General features: G+C 37.6%; 1 protein-coding gene across 1 annotated transcript in view; it reads left to right on the top strand.

Annotated features, from left to right (window-relative positions):
- ENPP1 (ectonucleotide pyrophosphatase/phosphodiesterase 1) overlaps window positions 1-23,400 on the top strand; it is a gene marked incomplete at its 5' end in the record, with an annotated part of 50,394 nt that overhangs the window by 20,483 nt on the left and 6,511 nt on the right. The window contains 13 exons of the mRNA XM_010087980.1: window positions 1,323-1,402; window positions 4,192-4,311; window positions 5,438-5,547; window positions 6,754-6,819; window positions 7,134-7,206; window positions 9,279-9,387; window positions 10,547-10,678; window positions 12,209-12,240; window positions 13,378-13,505; window positions 14,548-14,617; window positions 17,740-17,827; window positions 20,823-20,998; window positions 21,521-21,572. Coding sequence (XP_010086282.1) covers window positions 1,323-1,402; window positions 4,192-4,311; window positions 5,438-5,547; window positions 6,754-6,819; window positions 7,134-7,206; window positions 9,279-9,387; window positions 10,547-10,678; window positions 12,209-12,240; window positions 13,378-13,505; window positions 14,548-14,617; window positions 17,740-17,827; window positions 20,823-20,998; window positions 21,521-21,572 — 1,236 coding nt within the window. The remainder of the gene's footprint in view (window positions 1-1,322; window positions 1,403-4,191; window positions 4,312-5,437; window positions 5,548-6,753; window positions 6,820-7,133; window positions 7,207-9,278; window positions 9,388-10,546; window positions 10,679-12,208; window positions 12,241-13,377; window positions 13,506-14,547; window positions 14,618-17,739; window positions 17,828-20,822; window positions 20,999-21,520; window positions 21,573-23,400) is intronic.

Genomic DNA, 23,400 nt, shown 5'->3' with positions numbered 1-23,400 from the left:
CCCCCCCCCCCCCCCCAAGAAACCAAAAAAACCCCAAAAAACCCCAAAACAAGACAACAAGAGCCCAAGCAAACAACTACATTTTGGGAAAACAACCTTAACAACAGATTTGAAAATGGCTGAAATGCATCAAGTGTGTTGTAGTAGCAAAAGGAGTACAAGTGATGATTGATTTGTTACTACACAACAGAAATGAGGGAGAGGATATCTGTGTGACTTGAAAGGATAGGATTTATCTTTCTGGATTGGCTTCTTTTTATCTTAATTAAAATTTATCTTAATCTTTTATCTTAATTAGCTCAAATTGATTATTTCAACTGAGATCTAATCCAAAACCCCAGTCCAATGAGTTAAAAGTGCCTTGATGCAACACTGTTTATCTTATCAAACTGTTCTTTTCTACTTTATTTTGATTATATATAATGACCCAGAGGGCCAGTGAAGATGGCCTGGTGGTGGCCTATCTGTAGGGTCATTATTTCTGTCTCTTTAGCATCCATTGAAGTAGTTTTGATTATCACATGGTATTTCTGAAGTCATGAATGAAGGCTTTATTTTTCTTTTTTTCTTATTTTTCTTATTTTCTTTTTCTTTTTTTTTCTTATTTTTCTTTTTTTCTTTCTGAAAATCAGGGCTCGTACATTTGCCTCTGGAAATTCAGGCACCTAACCTAACTAAGGTTTGCTTAAGTGATTTGGCCTGGTTAATGACTCTTCATACTAGCAAATACTGTGCACTAATCTCCCTAAAAAGTTATGGTTTTTATATAAAGATAAGAAAACTTTGAGACTCATCCTAGAATAAGAGTTTATTTTTATTTGCAAAAAACCACAAACAAAGAAGAGACTGCAAAATAAATAGTGGTTTGACAGATGACTGAGAGTGCCAAGGCACTACTGTGCCGGTAGCCACCTCATCTCTGAGGGTACTCAGGGTGATGTAGGTTAGTTGGTCTCAAGCTGCAGATTTCACTTACTGTACACCAGGGCAACTTCGGAGGGTGTGATTTCTTTGATTATTCATTCTTATCTATGCATACTTTTCATAACAACTGTAGGTTTTGCTTATAAGACCATTGAAGTCAGTCATTAGGAATATACAAATTTGTATTAATAGCCAGCTTGTAAATGAACTTGGGAAGCAAAATGAATTACAACTTTTTGTTGTATCTTTTTTTTGAAGTGTCTTTTGTTTTGCTTTTTTTTTCTTTTTTTTTTTTTTTGATAGGTATGTGTTCTCATGAGAGAAACTTCCAAGGTTGTTTTGTTTTGTTTTTTTTTTTCCCTTTAATTTTACTGATTCTTCTTTATTCCTCCCTCTAGAGAAATGTGGAACATACACTTCCAGTATGAGACCTGTGTATCCTTCAAAAACCTTTCCCAATCATTACTCCATCGTCACAGTAAGAATTCATGTATATTGTGTTTCTGCTACTGAAGATACTGTTCATTATCAAGTTGTGTCCAAGGGAATAGTCTGTTTCTTTGATGGATGATTAAAATAATAGGATTTCCCTTCAGAATATGAAAATGTATATATTACACTCTTTATCTATTTTAGGTTAACAGTCATTATGTAACACTACAGCTAAGTGGTCAGATCTAATCTGATTAAGTAATCCAACCCTTGCAAGACTAGCTGCAAGAATTCCCATATAGGTGAAAGGTCACTTCACTGTACAATTCCTCATTTGTGTAAATATTTCCACTAAATTGCAGCTTCCTTGCTCTTCTCTTGGAGTGAGAGCAGCCTGACTCCTTTAAAATGCCAGCCTTGTTCCACTTCTTTAAGGTACCTTGGAATGACGCAAAGCAGAGCATGAAATGCAAGGAAAGGTTTGAGCATCACATTGATGTTGATTCTGTGACGGACTGTACTCAATCAAACTTGGATAAGAATGTCACAAAACTGATCTTATAGATTTATCACCTCCTGTGTATAGGAGGAAAAAGGAAAATGGAGGTTTTCAACACTGAATGCAAGGTTGTAATCCAGTAGATCCTTCTTAGTTTCATCATGTCAGAACTGAAATTCAATCAAATACTTGGGGATCTGCACCTTCTTTCTTATCTTCCCAGTTTTACAGGACAGTCTTTTGGTCAGTGAGGAGCACAGGTTCAGGAATGCTATGTTTAATTGTGTAGTTCTCTGTTGTGGTTTAACCCCAGACAGCAATTAGTACCATACAGCTGCTCACTCACTCCTCCCCAGTGCCAGGGAGGAGAGAATCAGAAGAGTGGAGCCTCATGTATGACCTATGGTCTCTCCAGGCGTGTATCTGCTGTGGCATAGACTTACCTACAGCCACAGTTGCTTTGAGGTACACTTGTTCCAGTGCAGCTTTATCTGTGGGTCACAATGCCTTCAGAGATATATTGGCTTCAGTGTGGCCTTACCCACAGCCACAGTCCCTTCAGGAATGAACCCGCTCCAACATGCCCTTACCCATGGCCATAGTCCCTCCAGGGGTGTACCTGCTCTGTCCTGGGTTTGTCTGTGGCCACACACTTTGAGGTGCTTTGGAGTGACTTCGTGCACAGCCACAGATGCTTCAGGGTGTCCTGCTCTGGCGTGAACTCATCCATAGGTCACAGTCCCTTCAACTTGAGTTGACGCTGGAGTTCCAGCCTGCCCAGTACAGCAGCACAGAAACAGCAGCCAATCGCCTGGTAATCTGCCAGTCCAGGCGCATCGTCACTGCTCTTATCAAAATGTTTCCAGGCACAGCAGAGTAAGATGATAAGCAGTACAGCAAGCAGCAAAAGCAAAAAGCATCCCAAGATTGTAATTGACAGTAAGGCAAGCAAGCTCCAGGGCAAGCATAGGAGCCTGTCACTTAATAGCTAAACAACACTAATAGCTATAAATTTGATCTAGCACATTACAATAAAATCTGTTGCTATCTCAAACCCTTCAAACCCCACACTAGGTACCAAAAAGGACTGTTTTGGTTTAACCCTAGCTGGCAACTGAACACCACCCAGCTGCTCCCTTGCTAACCCCAGGTGGGATGGAGGAGAGAATCAGAAGAGTAAAAGTGAGAAAACTCGTGGATTGAGACAAAGTTTAATAAGTACAGCAAAAGCTGCACATGCAAGCAAAGCAAAACGAGGAATTTATTCACTGCTTCCCACGGTCAGGCAGGTATTCAGCCATCTCCAGGAAAGCAGGGCTCTGTGACGTGTAACAGTTACTTGGGAAGACAAATGCCATCCCTCTGAATATCCCCTGCTTCCTTCCTTCCCCAGCTTTACATGCTGAGCATGACATCATGTGGTATGGAATGTCCCTTTGGTCAGTTGAGGTCAGCTGTCCCAGCTGAGTCCACTCCCAGCTTCTCGTGCATCCCCAGCCTCCTCACTGGTGGGGTGGTGTGAGAAGCAGAAAAGGCCTTGGCTCTGTGTAAGCACTGCTCAGCAGTAACTAAACCATCCCTGTGTTATCAACACTGTTTCCACCACAAATCCAAAACATAGTCCCATACTAGCTGCTGTGACGAAAATTAACTCTATCCCAGACAAAACCAGCACATCCTCTGAAATATCCATGATTGCATATGCAACTAGGAGGCATTACTCATGCCCTTCATCCGTATGAGAATGTCCCTAAATACAGTATAGAGCTTTGTCTCTGCTTGTGAAAAGTAGCAGGCCCTGGTGTTTATCAGGGCCCTAATGGTGGATGGTATTATATCCTGTAATGTATAAAGGAGCTTGTCTGCTTGAAGGTGGAGCACAAAGTCTGTTAAAACTACCTAACAGCTGGTGCCTCCGAGTACTTCTTATACTGCTTATCTAGTGGTTATCCCTAGCTAGAGCTTGCACCTGTTGATATGCAATTCTCCTTTGAAATCCTTGGGTTTTGGTCGTGTGATTGAGGTCCAGCATAGGTAATTGCTTTCTCGTTGGTACTAAGGATACAACATATGTGAACTGAGATGGTGTCTTTCAGTTTGATCCCAGAGCAAGCTGCTTGCCTATATTTTTTTGATCTTACTGAGAAGCAATTAAGAATTGGAAGGTAGGGCTTGGTAGCAATGATAGGTGATGCTGTTAAATGTGGGTCTTGAGGTACTGATGGAGTAAAAGGCACATATAGGTTATTGACTGGACACATTTGTCTAATGGACATCTGTTTGTGTAGCTGGAAGGTTCTTTATAACAGTGTGACAAGGTGTGCTTTCAATTACAGGGGCTGTATCCTGAATCTCATGGTATAATTGATAACAAGATGTATGACCCCAAAAGAAATGCATACTTCACCCTTAAAAGTGAAGAGAAGTTTAATCCACAGTGGTACCAAGGCCAGCCTGTAAGTATTAATACACTGCTGAGAATTTACATCAGCCTGTTGTTATGTTACTTAATATCACTTGGATGTGTAGTGATGTTGAAAGAGTGCAGAGGGTACTTTTAAGTCAGCCAAGAAGCATTACTCAGCATGATTAGGAACTGCCATATTAAAACAGCAAAATGACAAATGAAACAAAGTGTAACAGATTTTATTGAACTTTAAATGGAATTTTCTCTAAGGACAAAACTATCTTAAAATAACTAACAAAGATACCAGTTTTTGTTCTGTTTTTAATATGAAGTGGGCTTGCAGTTAGCTTCTCTGAGGAAATCGACAGACTAGTTAGTTTTAGTAATAAGCAGTATTAAAGGTTTATACTCTGCCCAAATTACTACTAAGTCTAAAGATGCAGTTTTAAAAGAGAACGTCTCATTTCAATCATACGGCTATGGCAAATCTGCTGAGACTGACATTAAAATGAAGTGGCATGGGGACGTTTGGGTGAGTGTTAGCCTGACGAATAGCAAGGGAACAGATGCAACTGTTTAGTAATGTGGGGAGGACCTATTTTTTGGGGTTTTTTTTTGAGGAAAGAATGCACAAGCATAGACTTTATGGGCCAGGGAGAGGAAAGCGGTATACAAGTCAGGCAAGAAAACACGCAGAAGGCAGACAGAAATCTGCAAATCATGAGATCGGCAGTAAAATCAGAAGAGTTCACCAAACTCTTGCTCCCATATTTCAGAGTGTGGGGGTGCAGGTCCTTGGTATGTTCTCACCCCTTCTTGTCTCATTGTTCTTGAGACATTTCCCCTTCCTGGCATTCAGCCATGACTCTACTGTTGTGTTACTGCTCCATGCATGGGAGCTAATGGTTCCTACTTCTGTGCTGCCTCACCCTGGTGTAGCAGCAGAAGGGATGTGAACATTTGCTCACATTTTCCTTATGAGGAATCAGGCTGCAAGGTATATCTGGAGCACAGATAGTGATGACATGCAAGATTGAGTGTTTGGAGTACTGTGCTTACTTTTTTAGATTTTGGTCTTTCTGAAAGGTGCAGAGCTGGTGTGGGTGGTAGTGGATCTGGCAGTTACTCAGTTAATTTGGTGAGCTACACTAATGGTGACAATTTTTCTTCTGCAGATTTGGCTAACAGCTATGTACCAAGGTCTAAAAGCGGGTACATTCTTTTGGCCTGGGTCAGACGTAGCAGTTAATGGAACCTTTCCAAACCTCTATGAAAAATACAATAGGTATGTAAACTTCAGTGTCTTGGATGAATATTCTACTTTAACTGTTACAATAGGAGAGACACCAGAGAAAGCATACTTTTTTTTCCCTGCTTTTCTTAATAGTTGTATACACCATGAAAAAAGAAAAAAAGATAGGATGCAATTAACTTTGTTTCAGTGTAATGTAGATTCTTTGTCTAATCATTTTGTCATTCCTTAGCAAATGTTTTACAGGAAAGACATGGAAAAATCAGCTTTAAGAGCAGCCAGACTTGGAGCTTTAGTGCTTTTTTTTTTCTATTTATAAAAATATTTTGTGACTATATTTAGAGTTGTTCAATCCAAACCTCTCATACAATGAATGGGTCAGGTCTTGATGTGATATTGTCCATGAAAACTAAAGTTTTACTGTTGACTGTGATAAATTTTTCCGATGTAAAATTATTTTTATTGCAAATTTTGAAAGTAGTTCACATTAAAGCAGTCATATTTGAGTCAGTGATTGCTCTTCACTGCAATTAAACATTTTCTGCCTAATGAAAATTCTACATAGATCTGTTTATTACCATTTACTTAATAGTCTCAAATCTTGCTCAAGAAATCAGGCTTGTCATTTTCTGTCTTCCTAGCATCATTTTCTCTTGCTACATCCTTCATATAGCTTGGAAATTCTGATTCTTCATTTACTACCCACGTTTTTTTCTCTAGGAACTTGTCCTAAGTAGCTGAATTATTAATTCTGTGGGTGCCTCATGTTGTTGCAGGTCAACATGCTTATTGTTGGTCTACTTCATTAATTGATATAGAGCATGTACTTTGGACAGCATGAGAACTTGTATTCAAACTGTGTAAATATTTTTTAAAAAACCACCACCAAACCAAAACTTTTTCAAAGTATAATACAGGAATGAAAATCTGCATGTGATTTTGGGCCTTGAAGCCAATTATTCTCTTTGTATGATAAACACAAACAATGCTGGAGCTTTTTTCTAACCACAGTGCAGTCAGTGGGGACAGTATTCAAGGGAACTTTAGATCAAGCCATTAACTCCTGTAGAGTCAAAGGCAATTGACACAGATAACCTCGCATGCTGCAAAATAGCTATTGATGGCATCCTGTTAAATTCAGTTTTCTGTGCTAAAGTACATTGCTTTTGTAATGTGTGACTGAAATTTTTTAGCTCTTAGCAATACATGGTTAGTTGATCTTGTATTGTTCTGATACAGCTCAATCCCCTTTGAAGAAAGAGTGGTAGCAGTTCTTCGCTGGCTGCAGTTACCTGAAGATGAAAGGTAAGGTGTATAATTGCAAGTGTGAGTTCCTGTTCAAGTGGTATCACAATGAATTACTTTGTGAATATGATTTCTGTTTTAAACAATATCTTATGCATCATTCTAACCAAGGTAAAGCATTATTTATCGTAAGCCTGTTTCTATGACTGAAACATTTTTTTAATAAGTTGCATTTCTCTGTTCTCTTTAATGTGTCCTTCTTCTGAATGATAGTGTTCTTTCCAGTATTTGATATCCATTACTGAAATATAATCTTTTCTCAACTGTCTCAACGTGTATGTAAAATATTACATTTTTGGTACTGTTTGATATAGACCACACTTTTACACTCTGTATTTAGAAGAACCAGATTCCTCAGGCCATAAGTTTGGACCAGTAAGCAGTGGAGTAAGTAGTTTTGAGTTTTGTGTTTTCTTAAATTTTTTCTTTTTCTTTTTTTCTTTTTTTCTTTTTTTTTCCAATTTGAAGCTTTGCTCTGACTCTGTAATAAGCTTCCATAATTCATGTTAGATTAGCCATGCTCGGTATGCTTACTAGGAAGAAATTTGTGAATAGACAGCCCACCCATAATTGGCACTGATACAAAGCATGTAATAAACAGCCTATTTAGTAAGTCTAATTTTTTTTCTTTATTTCAATAACTTTTAAATTGCCAAATCATGTTTGGGTATGTCTTATATGTTGTTTTATCTGCTCATATTAATTCTTTATGTTGATTTGAGGCAAGAGGGGGACAGAAAGTTTATATGCTTTCAATTTAGCAAGAACAGATTTTTATAGCAATGGCATAAGTTTTAGTGGTTAAGTATTCGTTATAACTGTTATTCCTTTTCCCGGAGTCTCTGTGCAAAGGTTGGTCTTAGTTCCCTGCGGTAAGATTTTATGCCTTCTCAGAAAGAGGATGATAAAAGAGACGTTCATCCCATCACAGTCTGTGGTGTACCTTTTGTATAACTAAGAAGACTTTGGGACTGCTACTTTTTTCAAAAGTACTAAATAGCTTTAAATTTTTACAAAACAAAGTGAAAAACACGGAGGAAAAAAGCTCTTGGAAATTCAGGAACATTGTAAAATTCTCCCATCTTAAATGGTCAGGAAGTTTGGGCATCTTAACTAGCTATTTCACCTCAGTGGTGACAACAGTAAAAAGTTCTTACCAATTGCTCTTGAGATGTGAGCAGTTATTGTTCCTGTAAGGAACTGTAAGATGAAATGTAAGTGCCTCGTAAAGTAGCAGACAACGAATTGGAACTGCAGTTTAGGGAACATGTTTAAATTGGTTATGCTTTTCTTTGGTTAATAAGTGGATCTAAAGTTCTGTATGTCAGGAATGCTGTGGAAAGACCCTGAGGGTTTTTACATAGTCTCCTGAGAAGCATCTCGTCTTTGTTCACACAAAGCAAGACAGTTTATGCAAGTAGTTCGATGAGGCAACAGAATGACTTAATTTCAAAATACTTTTCATTTTGTTTTGTTTACTTAGCAAATATTCGAAAGTATCCCCAGTGGCCGTACCTACGGAAGTGAGCTTGAACACCAGATCCCTGATCATGAACAGTGCTAGACTGGTGGCTTGTTCTTTGGCTTTTTCAGTCCCTTTAAACTAGTTTGCTCTGAGACTAATATCCAGTCACAATTTCAAGGACAGTTTACTCCAGGGTCTCTCCCAACAGGGATTTTGAGGAAGAGTGCTGCAGGCTTGGCTTCCTCTATTCTCTTCAGCCCTCTGGTATTCTCCCATCGGCATCTTCGCCCTTAGGCATTCCCTGTTGTCCTCGGTTGCACCCCTGGTAATGCAACAAATATCCTCAATTTCATACATTAAAACCACCCTCTCTGGCTATAATCTGGGTTTGTGATGTGGTGGGGTTTGTTTGTTTGTTTAGAAAACATCTTCCACTGAAGTAACACATAAAATTGTGTAGCTGTGTCTTAGTTGTGTGGGGCTCAGAAGAAAAATCAGGCCAAGAGCTATGTAGTATAGATACAGCCAGTCTTCTGTTGATGGAGGTAGCCCTGAGCATTGCAGGTGCTAGGCAGTCTGCAGGATCCTGTTTTTATTTAGCAGCATGGGTGTACCTGTTGCGTCCATTCTCAGTAGATGTAAAGGCTATGCATCTAAAGGGTGTACAACTAAGAGAAGCAGGAACAGACAAAAATTGGGGTTAAGGGGGTATTGAGAATGCTGTAAGTCTGCTGTCCTCACTGTCCTGTTAGTGTGTGCTAAATGTGCTCCCTGTCATGGGTTTGGGTGTTACTGCACAGTTTTAGGTCCTCTGTGTCCTTCATTTATCTCTGTACTACATCTAGCCTTGAATGGTCTCTAAGAGGATCTCCTTATTCTTTATTAGCATATACTGTTACTGTTTAAACTTAGTCGCTCTCCCTAGAAATAAATTCAATTTTTTTTGATTGAAGTGACTAACACTTACTTTACATTCCAATTTTTTGTCCTGCAGGTCATTAAGGCATTACAGAGAGTGGACAACATAGTAGGGATGCTGATGGATGGTCTCAAGCAAATGAACTTGCATAAATGCCTGAACATTATTTTTATATCAGATCATGGTAAATTTGATTTTATAAAATATATTGGAATTTTGAAGATCTGTTTTTAAAAATTAATATTCTGAGCTTATACTTGCATGGTTCTGGCAAGGTTAATGAAGCAGCTAATACCTAGAAATTACATTTTATATTATCAAGATGGTTTAAGAGATAATCAGTGTAGGTGAGAATCAGATTATTTTATGATGTGGGGGAAGAAGTGGAGAACATAAAGAAGGATTAAATAATTTTCATATTTTATTCCTTGTTCCTCTTGGGATCATTACCAACTGATACAAGAAATAGAATAAAAAAAGTGAATTGTAAAAAATAGTTTTAATTTCATTCTGTCTTTTAACTATGCTACACAACAATAGTTTGCAAATTGCTGAAGAAGTGAAAATACAAGCCCTATCTTCCTTTCAGTTATCAGCTTCCTTATCCATTATTAGAAAGCTGTGAATATGAAACTTTTATTTATTTCTATAATAGCTTTTATATATTTCTAAAATTATTTCTGTAGGAAGTTACATATTTTACCAGTAATTTTTTTCTGCTTCTTTTCCTGACAAATGAAGTATGAGCACACTTCCATGCAAGACAGAATTGACTTGCAGAACTCATTGCCACCAGGAATGACCCAAGCCAAATATCTATACAGGTTTAAAAAATATTTACTAAATTAATGGAGGGTAAACCTGTCAAGAATTATTAAGAGTTCAAATGCAATTCAAAGTCCCTTTGGCTTCTGGAAACTGATAAGGAACACTGAGAGGAAGATCAGTCCATAGTTGCTGTGCTTATTGGGTGTTTCTCTGGACAAGTTATTGAACACTCTTAGGTGTGATATTGGGCTAAATGAATATTTGGTGTGACCGTTACTACTGTTCTTAGGCTTGTAAGACTTCTTTCCCTTCAGAGAAGAAAATTTGTCTATTTATTCTGTTGGAGTGTCTTTCTCAGCTGAGGAAATTGCTGATTGTGTGTATCTATGTAATACTTTGTTTTCTTCCATACATGAGTATTGTGGTCTCCTTGGATCAGATGCCTTAGGGTTGTTGATAAAAAGACCTGAGAAATTATATTTCTGACTACTAGAACTTAAGTTACATGTCTCTTCAGCGAGGCTACTCTATTTTTGATATTCTTCTTTTTAAATAAAATGTATTTCCTTTTGCAGGGATGGAAGCAGGGAGCTGCAGAAAAACAGCATATCTCAACAGTTATCTGGATGATGTTCAAGATTTCATAGTAGTACCTGGTCCTGCAGCTCGCCTAAGACCTAATAATGTTCCAGATGAGTATTTCTCTTGTATGTAATTGCTAAACTAATTTTTGTTACTCTGTTGTACACTTTTGTACTTTATGAATACAAACTTAGGATCCACATATTCCATTGGTAAATGGGTGAAGGTCAGCTAGGGACAACCTGGATAACGATGAAGAGGAAATACTGAGTAGCGCACTTGTGTTTTTAAAAACCATTTGATTTTGCATGTCTGAAAGTGTATTTGAATCCTGCAGATTGCTTTTGGGGGCTGCCTCAGAGTGACCAACAGCAAATCTTGCCTTGTGAATGGCATTCCTTTGAATCAGATCTTTGGTGCTCAACACAGCCCAAAAATCCCCCTTCATGTCTCCTCATTTCCTGATTTACCAGTTTATGTATAAATTTGCTGTATTTCTGTCTTAAAGGAATGCTAGATTGTTACTATCTTTTACATATTATTTTATGAGTATTATATTTCCTAGTTATTAGAAAGTGGCCTAATGGACTGACAACAGTTGAGTAAACTGCAAGTAAACATAAATGAGATAATAAACCTGAGTAAAAATAAATGAATGCTTTCAAATTTTAAACTTTGATTCATTATGCAGTCTCATTTTAGGTGAATGTTTAATGCCTGCAGTTTCTGGTACTTTTTAATGTTGAATGCAGATGTTTCCTTCATGTTTCATAGGTTTTTTTCTATCTAGATTATTGTTTGCCATACCCTTTAAAACTTGTAGGCCTCAACCCCAGTGACTTTAAGTCCTGTTTACTTCATTGCTTGATGCTATTCTAAACTGCTTTAAATGTTCCCTTGGAGAATGTGGGAGTCAAATGCCGTTCCAGGTTCTCCCTGGAGAAACAAGTTCAGGAAGAAGAAAAGCAGAATACCTCCTGCTTTTGACGCGTGCACTGTTTTCATGAAGTAGCATAGCTGTCTTTGTAGGACATATATCTGTGCAGGAATTTCGGTTCCGTTGCTAGTGTAATCCTTTATGTACTTTGGTCAAGCATTGGATATCAGGCTTAGGACAGAGTAACTGTGAAATTTAATGGTCCTGTGTTATACAAAATGTCAAACTAAATGATGTAATGGTCCCTTTTGGCTCAGTCTGGCATCTGGATCTTAGCCAGCTTGCACTTGGCTATCTTTCTAAGGATGCTTGCCAGATAAAACTGCTGTTCTCTTAGTTGTATTTGTTTCTTTTTCCTCAGAAGTTTATTAGCAAGCAGGAAAAATCCATCTTGATTAGCACAGCATTTAGCTGCCTCTTTTGTGAAAACTTACTTTGCATATTATTTTTCTAACTGTGTCTGATATAGTTTAAAATGTTAAAGCTGTAAATAAGTAAACACGAGGAGAAGAGACTGAACTAAAACTTCATAAAAGCAGTAGCTTGACAGCATAGTGACTTGTTTTGCTCCATATGGTTTTAAATCTGGAAAAATAATTTCTTATGTCCAGAAATTTTTTGAAACCAAGCTAATTATGTTACGTGATGGGAATGCTTTCATTTTACAACTGTTTTTTTTTTAACTTAGGTGACTAATTCTTACCTATGATTCTTCCAGTTAATTATGAAGGCATTGTGAGAAACCTCACAGTAAGTTTTGTCTTACCTGTTGTTCTAGCTTAATTTCTTCTGACATTTGCATGTATTTTATAGCATCTGCTGTTTGCTGGGCTACTTACGTAGCATCTAGACTTGGAATCAGTGACCTTCTGTATGCTATATAGTTAACAACAACAACAAAACTAGTTCCACCCAAGAGACGGGAAGCTCAAAGTTGAGTAAGGTGTCATATGGCTATCTGTGGTTATGCATTAACCTAAGGGTTGGTGTTCATTTCTCTTCACTAACTCTTATCTAGCACTGTATCACATTGCTCTTCAAACTGGAGAACTTGTATATCTGGATTGTACTGGCTGAGGGCCAAGTCAGTGTAAAGCTCAGCTCCATTTCCTGGACAAGAATAAGATTTTTGTTGCTCATACCTTTTTAATAAAAAGCTTTGAGAGAGGATATTGATTTTATTTTTTGTCGGTTCCAGCTTAAGTAATTTGCTTTTCATCTGTATACCTGGCTTCTGTTTTTCATTCTTTTCATTTGCCCCTCAGTTGTGCAGACACTGCTGTTGATGAGAGCTGTACTGTTTGTATAGATGACTTCAGTATCCAAAAGGTCCAATATTAAAGTAGAGGAGTTTTTTTTTGGTTTATTGATTTTTGTGGGTTTTGTTTGGTATTGTGGTTTTTTTTTTTCCTTTAAATCTTTAGTGGGTCTTAGTCAGTGGAAAATTCCTTTTGTCCTTGAGTGAGCAATCTAAAACCCCTTTGAATGTCTGTTACTTTCTGTATTGCAGAGCTGTAGAATTATTGCATAGGATAGTCTCCTACCACTTGTGAAAGTATCATGATGTTCATGTCTCAGTGTAATTCTTTATTAATTCTAAGCAGTACTGTTTGGTTCTGTACAACTATAGCCTGTAAGCTATGCCCATAATCCAATATAAATATTCTTCTAATAACTACTGAATGCAAAACCAGACAGTATTTTTATTTAAATTGTTATTAATATTTATGTCCCAGACCATGTGACTCTAAACCTGATGGAGTCCTGTTGTCCTTAGTGGAAGTTGTTGCAGACCCTTTGCAACTGAAGTGCTTTATAAGAACTGTGCATGACATAAGCAAAAGTTCGGTGAAGTGTACATTTTATATTTTAATTTAAACATTTCAGTGCATAGAACCAAATCAGCCTTTCAAAGCTTATATGAAACAGCTGCTACCCAAGCGTTTCCATTATTCCTATAATGACCGGATTGAACCATTGCACTTTTATTTAGACTCCCAATGGCAGCTTGCTAGGTAAGTTACTGTTTTCAGTACTTGATTGTACAGCAGATAATTTCTTGTTTTCTCACAGCTTTTCTCCTCCAGGTGCTTAGAGTTCAGTGATAGCTATTGGAGTGAGATATTCTTGTTTATCATAGTAAAGGGACATTGCAAATAAACAATGTATGTTTTTCTCTACAGTTTTTGCTGGCCTGAGGATGCTAAATTCTAAACTGGCAGCTATAGATACACTCCCTGCTGAGTATGCAGGTAGTGGCAGGCTTTGTGACACAAATGTTAGAAACTGAAGTCCCCTTTGTCAGATACTTGAGCACGTCTTGCCATGTTTTAGGAATTTCCCAAGTGAGTCATGAAAGCTAAGCATGTGCGTAACTACTCCGTTGAATCAGTCTTGTGAGCCCACTATTGTTGATTACCTTACATGTTCTGACCAATGAATTTACAACTCCCAGAATAATGGCATTTGCTATAATGATATTATTTTGCATGCCTCTGTGATACTGCAGGGCTTTCATCTTGAAAGAGTTTTTTACTCCATGTATTCAGTAAGTCATGCTGTATAACACCGTGAATGTGTGCAAGTCATGCAAATCGGGTACTGTACATGTTTAACATTTATGAACCTGGGATGTGTTGGAGATTTTTTTTAATTAGACTGTAAGATGCCCAGCTGAATGCTGTAAATTACATTAGAGTTTATTAAAAAAAAATCAATCTTAAGAATCTGTTTGTATAAAGTACTGTAAAGTTCTGTTACCCAAATGGCAGTGAAGTGAAAAACTGTTATCCTGAGAACAAACATTTTGTTCATATGTCATCTGATATTTGACTTTAAATGACTCTGGACACATGAGAATTCCAAAGGGATAACATTTGCAGAGAAAACTATTGTTCTGATTTTAAAGGTATTCTCTTGCAAAGCTTAAAGAATTTTTATCCCCTGTGGACCAGCCTCTAAGAATCTTTAAATAGACAAGTAAATGCATCACTGAATGCATTTTATACTGATATGATTTGTAAAGTATGATTTATATAAACTGCAAATTTTTAATAGGAAACCGCTTGAGATTAAAAGCTGCACAGGTGGATTCCATGGTTCAGACAATCGCTTCCCCAGTATGCAGGTGAGACTTAAACTTATGCTAGCTCTTATTTTTAGCTCCTTCTGTTTCTGAATGTTGTGTTTGCTGGCTGTTGAGATTATTTTTTTTTTAAGATCTGCAACATTATTCCAACTGCAATTAAAGAAATCAAGCATTTCTAGGATTGCTATTGTGTTGTGCTGGGTAACCCACACAGGATGTGATTCCTTTAAGAGCTGGGCAGAAACCCAACAGGACTTACCTCAGTGATTTCACTGTGCTTGTGAGAGTATAAAGTTGTGACAACTTGTTTTGTTGTAACATTAAAAGCAGGAGAAGAGAAAACTTATAAAATCCTCCAATATAATAATCAGATATCTTAAGAGAATTCATATTGGAAGCGACCGCAGGAGGTCTCTAGTCCCACCTTCAACTCAAAACAAAGTCAGCTGTGAGATCAGATCAGGTTATTCAGGGCTTCATGCCTTCCACAACTTCTAACCAGCCCATTCCACTGCCTGACTGTCCTCCTGGTGTAAATGTGTTTAATTATAGCCAGCCAAAACATCTCTTTTTTCAATTTATGCCTCTTCTGTCTCCTACTGTGTGGCACTGAAGAGCATGGCTCTTTGATGACCTTGTAGGTACTGGGAACTGCTGTTAGGTCCACCTGAAACAATGTCTTCACCATGCTGAACAAACCCTGTTCTTCACGGGGCAAGAGCTTCAGCCCCCAACCACCTTGGGGGCCATCCACTGAATTTGCAATGATTGTTTATTGGTGTCATTCTTATGTTGAAAGTGCAGTATCCTGATGTAACCTGAAGAAATGCTGAGCAGAAAGGGATAAACCCTTCCTCAGCCTACTGGCTGAGCCTCTGTTTATACTGCATGTGATCCTGTTGGCCTTCTTTGCTGCCAGGGTGTGCTGGTGGCTCATGTTTGGCTTACTGTCCACTATGTCACTCAGGGCCTTGCAAGCAAAGTTGTCCCTAGCCAGACAGTCCCCTGGTCTGTAAGGCTGGTCCATTCGTTGTTTTCTGGTTTGCCTAAGAATAGAAGTAACAGGCTTAAACTGCACTAAAGAAGAGCTGATTTGGTTATTAGAAAACTTTTTTTCTTAACTATTAATGAGTACGACAGTATGCCCTGGAAGTCTGTGGAGCTTCCAGCACCTGAATTACCTAATGACTGGTCAGACATCTTTCAGAAATAACATAAATACTTTTGATTGTCTTTTGCAAAAGTTGACTAAATGATCTCCTGACTGTATTTTTACTGTGTCATGATAGATTATGTATCACTGTTTTGAGGTAGTCTGTTCAGGAGAGAGCATGTCAGTCATGTTTAAAATAAGGAGAGTCCCAAAATTCTTCTCTTTAATGAGACGTGGGAAGGGATCATAGGGAAACATTAAATCAGATCCTTAGTCAGCTCCATCTAATTTTCAGAAGTCACTTAACCTATCCTCTGCTTTAGTTTCTGCTATCAATAAAATGAAAGGCAATACATTTAATTTCAAAAAGCTATTTTCTGGATAAAATGCACTAACAGTTGTGAGATACTCTGTACTGTTGCAGTGAGTATGTGTAAATGCATCTATAGAGAGAGAAACCTGTATTCCAAGAATATTGAAAGCAAGTTTTATGAAAAGAACTATATTCTGTGTAAAGCATTTCTCTTAAAAGCCTGATTTTTTCATGTCTTATAGAATTATGTAGTGTTGGCATCAAACAGTTTTTTAAAAACTATTAGTCAAAACCTGTGTTAATTTTGACGGTGGAAAACCTGTTGAAAGGGTACCTAATAATGGGTTACTACCAGCAAGGCCTCAGGATGCCAAATACCAGCTTAGTATATTCTCTCTCTGCTACAGTTTGTGTAACTTTTTTTCAGGTTGACTCTATTCAAACTTTTTGGCAGACTTGGGATTGTCAGTTCGTAGCATCCCTAATCAGTCTCAAAACAGATATAATTTATCCTTTTCTGGCTAACACTATAACAGCATAAATTGCGCACTCTGTAATTACCTAGTTCAACAGCAAGGAGGTAGCATGTTCCTGCCTCATTTGGTTCAAATTAGGCTTGTTGAGAAAATTATTAGCCTACAGATTTTAGTATCAACAGTTGCAGAATGATGGCCTGTGTTATGCTTTAACCTCAAAAAAAAAAAAAAAGTTAGAGTTGAGTTTTTAGCCTCTAAAAGGCAAAAAGCCACAGCTATGGAATTTGCGACCATTGCATCATTTGCAAAAGCTTTGATATCTTACCCAGGAAGATGCTCTAGAGTGCAAAGGCTCCATCATTCATGCAGTATCTTGATACCTCAGATGGGTGTGATATGTTTTCACTTAATTAAAAATAAGCTGAATATCTTAGGATAAGTTTAAAAACAATCTTTATGTCAGCAGTTGAGTTTAAGTATTTGCTGCCCTCGCTTCCTTGCTGCAGCAAACCCTGCTCTATGCTAGTGTAAGCTTTGCGTGACTGCAGCATTAAGTAGGTCAGGGAACTGAACCAGAAGGAAAAGAGCCAGCAGGAAAAAAGAAGGTCTTTTGAGCTGACTGTGTTCCTGGATCAGGTTCACTGTATGGCTACACAATAGCTTGTGCCAGTACAGCTCAGGAAGTGGTGCAAGAAGAATGAACAGCTGCAAACCAGGCACAGAAGCCTAGGATCTTGATGATGCTTAAACCATTTAAAACATTGCTACCAACAGATGTTTTTCCAGCCTTAATTTAAAAGCTTCCAAATTGTTTACAGGGCATGAAAAGTGATGGTTATTTTGGCCCAACATTTCCATTAAATCTCTTAAGGCATTTAAGAAAACAAATTTAACTTCTTCAAAAGCGGAGAAGAGCAAGGGACTTAATAAATGGCTGAAGGCAACAATGAGACAGAATTTGGTTTCCTAATACTCTTTTACTACTTTTAAAAATTATTTTTATACATTTACTTTTTTCTGTAAAGTTTCAAACCTTCAAAACAGGTTTTTTTTTTTTTTTTTTTTTTTAAGAAGAAACATGCTTTTCACTTGATCCATACTATGTTGGTAAAGTAAAGATTTGAGTTCTTGGAAGAAAATGCTCTCTGAGTATGAAGATATTTTCCATTTCAACTTGTCTTAAACAGAGTTCTACTTTACTTTTCTCTGTAAATCCTAGGCTATCTTTATCGGTTTTGGACCAGGATTCAAGTTTCATGCTCAAGTTGATCCTTTTGAAAACATTGAAGTGTATAATTTAATGTGTGGTAAGTACAGTTGATGGGAGTAATCTTTAGTCAGTAAAATCTTTGGGGTATTGTAAATCTTCTAATAACAGATTTTTAAATGTCCCTAGAAATGTGTACTTAAGACTTGCTGCTGATTTTCACTATTGAAAAGCTGTTTATTATTCTGAGAAAGGTCCAGCTTCTAAAGACCTAATGGCTATTCAGGACCTACTAGTCAGGCCACCTTGTATGTGTCCTTCCACTGGTCACTCTGTGTGTGCCTCTGGCTGCTCCAGAGCTGGCGCTTTGACTCACCACTACTAAAACTGACTACTTCACAATCTCTCTACCATCAAGACTCTCATATCTAACTAGAGGCTTTATCAGATTAATCACTCAGGTAAACTTATTCAGGCAGAACAATAAATAGCAAGCATAGTAATGGGTATGGGTGCAGCTGCCAAGTCCATCACTCCCTCTGCTTTTTACAGTACAATTCCTTGTATTTTGTCGTGTTTTCTTATTTGTTGTTTTCCTGTACCATATTTTTAATTTTAGTTACTTGATATAAATAGGTTGTTAATTCAGATAAAATTTAAATTATTTTTGTTTGCTTGATTTGTATAATAAATCTCTTCCTAAATTCATCATTGTATATGTCACTTGTTCAATGTGTTGTATCTTTTTATACTAGATTTGGATGTTTCCCTGTCCATTCTTATTGTCTAAATATAACAACAACTGTTACAAATATACTTTTTTTTTGGTCTTTTGGTGGACTGCAACTGTCTTGTTAGTCTGTAGTCTCATGGCTTTGGAGTCTCACTCTAGGGCTAGTTGTGTCTTCAGCTACATAGGTGCAATAGTCAGGTTTCCTGTTTCTCACCCCTCTATGGTGTCACTCTAGAATTCATGACTGGTTTCTGTTGAGTGCAGTCTGCTTCTATATCTGAGGATTGCAGACACACATTCCATATAGGTACTCTTAGTTTTATTTTCTGACACCATACAGTACTCTGCACTAGAGAAGTAGTGTTTCTTTCTGAAAATTAGACACCTGTTGGCCCTCCTTTTTTCCCCCTCTTCTAAACACAATCTTACTGTGACTCCTTTTTCCTTTGTCCCTTCTCCTTCGTTCTGTATTTCATGGTTTCTCCAGAAGTCTGTCGCTAGTTCTATCACTTCCTGTTCATGTATTCCCCTTGAGATCTTCACCTGTTTTCCCTTATTTCCTGCTTCCTTCTTGCCAGGATTTATGCTTGCTATAACATCTGCTTCTGTGGGAGACAAAGCACTACCTAAGGTTTTGATCCAGAAAACACTTAATGGGAGCACTGCACATGCTTGAGATGGCGATATTTAGGTATACCACATTTAAACCATGCGTTTAATTTCTTTGCTGGAATAGGAAACAAGCTATCTTCAGGAGCCGTGTCACTCACACCCTTGTATGCTTTGCTGTCTTCTCATGTCATGGCTGATCTTGAACCACCTTGTTGTGCCCCCCCCATCTGTTCGGTGTATGCTGCATTGGAGGGGTACAGTGTCAGATCAGATGTTTTAAGTGCAATCGTTGAGGTCTAGATTTCTTCCATCCTATATAGAAAGAACTAGAAGAATAGGATGTGCAAAAGCCAGCACATTAATTTTCAGATAGAAGATTAAGTGAAGTGTCTTACTCAGCCTTTTCCTTGCTCAGGGCTTAGGTGCCTTCTGGACTGAAGAAAGACATCTTCTTTCACTTGTTATTTGGGGCTCTAGGGTTTCTCCTGGAGATGCCTGATTGCACCTTCTTGCAAAGTGCAGCCAGAGAAAAGATAACTGTCTCTCATTTTTCCAACATCTCAGCACTTAATGCACAAGCACCAGATATGTATAACTAATTGTCTTGTCTGAATTGGGGAATTTCAACTCGTGTTTTCCAAGGCATTCACATTGCCAGACTCGAGGATTTCTGGGGTCTTGTGAATTCCTGGATGCTCCACTAATAGGAATATTACAATGTAATTTAGTTGTTGAAGTGGGGATCTGAGTTACAGGACTGGTTCTGATTTGGTTTTTCACTGCTTTGTGTGATGTATTCGTCGGAGTGGGGACTGCTAGGATCAGGGAGGTTGTTTTATTCTTCTTTCCAAAGCAAAACAGCTTCATCTGGAGGGAATGACATTAACGTATCTGAGTGTCACAGTGAAAGGGGAAATGTATTCAGTTCTTCCATGTAGGAGGGGAAGTTCAGCTCTGAACTCTTGTGCTCTACGTCAGAGCTTTTGTATACAATTGTGTCTCCTCATCAGATATGTTTTGAAAACATCTTATTTTATAGATTGAATGTGAGTTAAGTAGAGGAACAACAAATCTATGAATGCTAGTGAGGATTAAGTATGAAATAGGGCTTGTTCTATTCAGTATTTTGAAGGTATCTGAAGTCTCTCTGAGCATTGGTGGTAGGCAGCTTTTAGTTGTTTGACTTACTTTAATGGCAGAGATTTAAATGTTTGTGGGACAGAGATGTTTTTGTGGTTAGACTGCTTTGATGAGAATTTTGAAGCTTAACATTTTAGACCTAGGTGACAAGCAGAACCTATGTTCTGTCTAGGTTCTTTCATGGCTTTACCCTTTAGTGATGCTTACTAACTGAAGCTTATCTATTTAACTGACAGATAATTAAAAAACAAAACGCCCAAAAACTTATTCCCCAAAACTTCAGTGTTATGTTCTAGCTTCATGTGTTTAAGATTACTGTTGTCCCCCACTGCAAGTTTGGATGCTGCAAGTTCACTTACCCTTAGGTGTAAGCCTCTGTCATTTTTTGCGCTTGTTCTGTCGCTCTTTACAAGCACGCTAATGCTGTCCTGAGTCCTAGCTAAGAATATGAGTGCTTCCTTTTAAAGGGGTTACATTGCTTTCCCTTTTGGGTGTTATGAGCGGCAAGCAGTGCAGCTTTATTGACTCACCCATACTTGTAATCACAATACAAGCAGCAGTGTATCATAGTCTTTCTCATCCTGTAAATACCACTTGAATTCTTTCATAGATTTGCTTGATTTGAAACCAGCCCCAAACAATGGAACTCATGGATGCCTAAACCATCTTTTAAGGAACCCTGTTTACATCCCCCACCATCCCAAAGAAACAAGCCATCCTTCTGAATGCTCTCTTGTGGGACAAAGAGCCTTTTCAGTGAGCCTTGGCTGCTCTTGCAGGACAGCGGTAAGTATTGAAATGGTTAAAGTTGTGGAGGCAGACATCTGTGTTTTATTCAAAGAGTTGGATTCTCCAGTGTTTATCTTTACCCATTATTTTTGAAGTCCTCTACTATTGGTTTCAAAATAAAATCTTGCCTGAGTTTAGTGGGTACTCGCCTGTATTTGTATATTCATTTTTGCAATTCGCTTATGTAAAGTCATACTCGGCTCTGAAGGGCCTGGAAGACACTGCAGAAGCAAGCTTTGATGGGGAAAGCATTCAGTTCTTGCTTGCTTGACTTAATTAGGTTGAAATTTCCCTTCTGTGAAGAATGTTGTGTGTTTGGGCTGCGGTTTTTGAGGCTGTAGATTTGCTTGTGGCAAAAACAATTTGTCTGCAAATTCCCCATAGACCCTCTCCAGTAGAGGTCAGTGAGTTCTGTACAGGGATAACTTGCAAGGCAGGCATTATGTTTGTTACTTTAAGTAAGTAGTGGCTCATATTATGCTTTGTTAGAATCTCACTGTCTTTGCTTTACAATTATAGGCCTTGCCAGTAAGGGATTTTCATCAGCGTTTAAATCTGACAGAAACAGAAGGTAAGAACCTTAGATAATAATATAAAACTATAACAAAAATGTAAGAATTATTAAAAATATAGAATGTTAGATGCCTAAACTTCTGAGCAAATCTCAAGTACATGAGGTAAAAATTCTCTGAAATATTCTCTGGGACTATAGTTCTGTGGTTTTCAAATACAGTCCTACTGAACCATTTGTTCTTACATAAATGAGTATTCTTATACATGTGTCTTTATGGCATGTGTATTATTTGCTATTTTTTAATTTTCTAGCACTGAAGTAATGAGCTTTCCAGACTGAGAAGCAAGAGTGGTTTATGAGGAGTCCCTTCAAATACCAACATCACAATGGCAGCACACTTTTAATGAAGCATAAAGAGTATTTTACACAGTCGAGTTGTTACATGGTCTTAAGCTGTTGCTTGTTTTACTTATGCTTTATTTCCATTCTTTGGACATATACATGCCATGTTTGAGCTGTAGTTTTCAAGGCTGTAAACATGCTCATGACTCATAAAACAAAAGCATGAAGCAGGTAAGACAATAAGTAAATCATGAAAACCGTAAGTAAAAATGGAATGTGGCCCTTCGTGCTAATACGTAAATAGGCTGATAGAGACCTTATCTTGTGTGTGTTCATGAAGCCTTGTTTCTTATGCAAATAAATTCTGTATTTGGCAACACCTCACTGTAGCTCACTATTAAGAACTGGACTTAAATACCAGTTACAGGCAGGATCCAGTACTTGCTGCTTATTCAGGGCTAATTTAAGGCTTCTGTTGGTCTGTGTAGCTCATAGCTCATCCTGGCATGAAGAGTGGATAAAGCTTTCTTGAATCTTTTCCACTAAAAACAGGGGATTTTTTAAAATGTGTCCCAGAACCCTTTTAAAGTAACTCTTTCAGTCTTGTTACACTCATGAGAGCAACAAAATGAAATCCAGTTAATACCGTAGTGTGTTTTCCCCTAAGCTTGTAAGTGGTTTCACTGAAATAGACTCTGCTAATGTGTAGGTGGATGTCTGAGTGCCTTGCTGAACCCAGCTTTGAAGAAATATGGCAAGGCCAGCCACGTAACCCATTTCAGTTCCAGAAAGAGGAACCTAGAAATAGAGAATAAGACTCTAAACCTACATTTTTGAAACAGTAGGATATTGTCTTAGACTATCAGTGAGGCCTGGCTTACCACTGGTCTTATTAATAGCAGTAATTTCCTTATAAATTGTATGAATTAAACACTTATTAATTAGATATAAAAAGCATTATCACAGATGAAAGAACTCTAATAATCAGCCTAGATGCTCCTTAAGACTATTTAGAGTTTATTAGTGACCCCAGTTTGCCTCATTGATTGTCCTAAGTTGACAGCAGGTAAGAACAAAAAAGAAATATTACCTGCATTTTTAGTTTTATGAAAAAAATTTGAATTGTTTGCCTCCACGTCATGGGTGGAGAAATAAATGTCATAATCTGGACTTTTTTTGTGTTGTGGCATTACTGTGGAAAAAAACTGCAGCATTCATTGCTCATTTTTTTTTCCCCTATTTAAAACAGTTGCCTTGAAATTGTAGTTATGCATAATTTATGGATGGTAGTGACTTATTTAATGGAAATATACTTTGATGCCTTCTTTGTAATTTCAGTCATGTAACAATTGAAAATATTTGCATTTTCAATAGCAAAGTAATATTTTTGTTATTTTAAAATATTTCAGTGATGTGCTAGTTTTCCTCAGTTTTTATTTTACATCAGAGAACTTGAAATGAAAATCTTATTTTTGTTTGTTTCTGGTTGGCAGAGATTTAAATATCCAATGTTTTGATGAAATTGAAGTGTACCTTAGGAGTT

The sequence above is a fragment of the Pterocles gutturalis genome, unplaced genomic scaffold, assembly GCF_000699245.1.
Source record: "Pterocles gutturalis isolate BGI_N339 unplaced genomic scaffold, ASM69924v1 scaffold44146, whole genome shotgun sequence".
Lineage (NCBI taxonomy): Eukaryota > Metazoa > Chordata > Aves > Pterocliformes > Pteroclidae > Pterocles > Pterocles gutturalis.
Note: the sequence above shows the minus strand (reverse complement) of the source record. Positions and strands in the feature narration are given on the sequence as shown.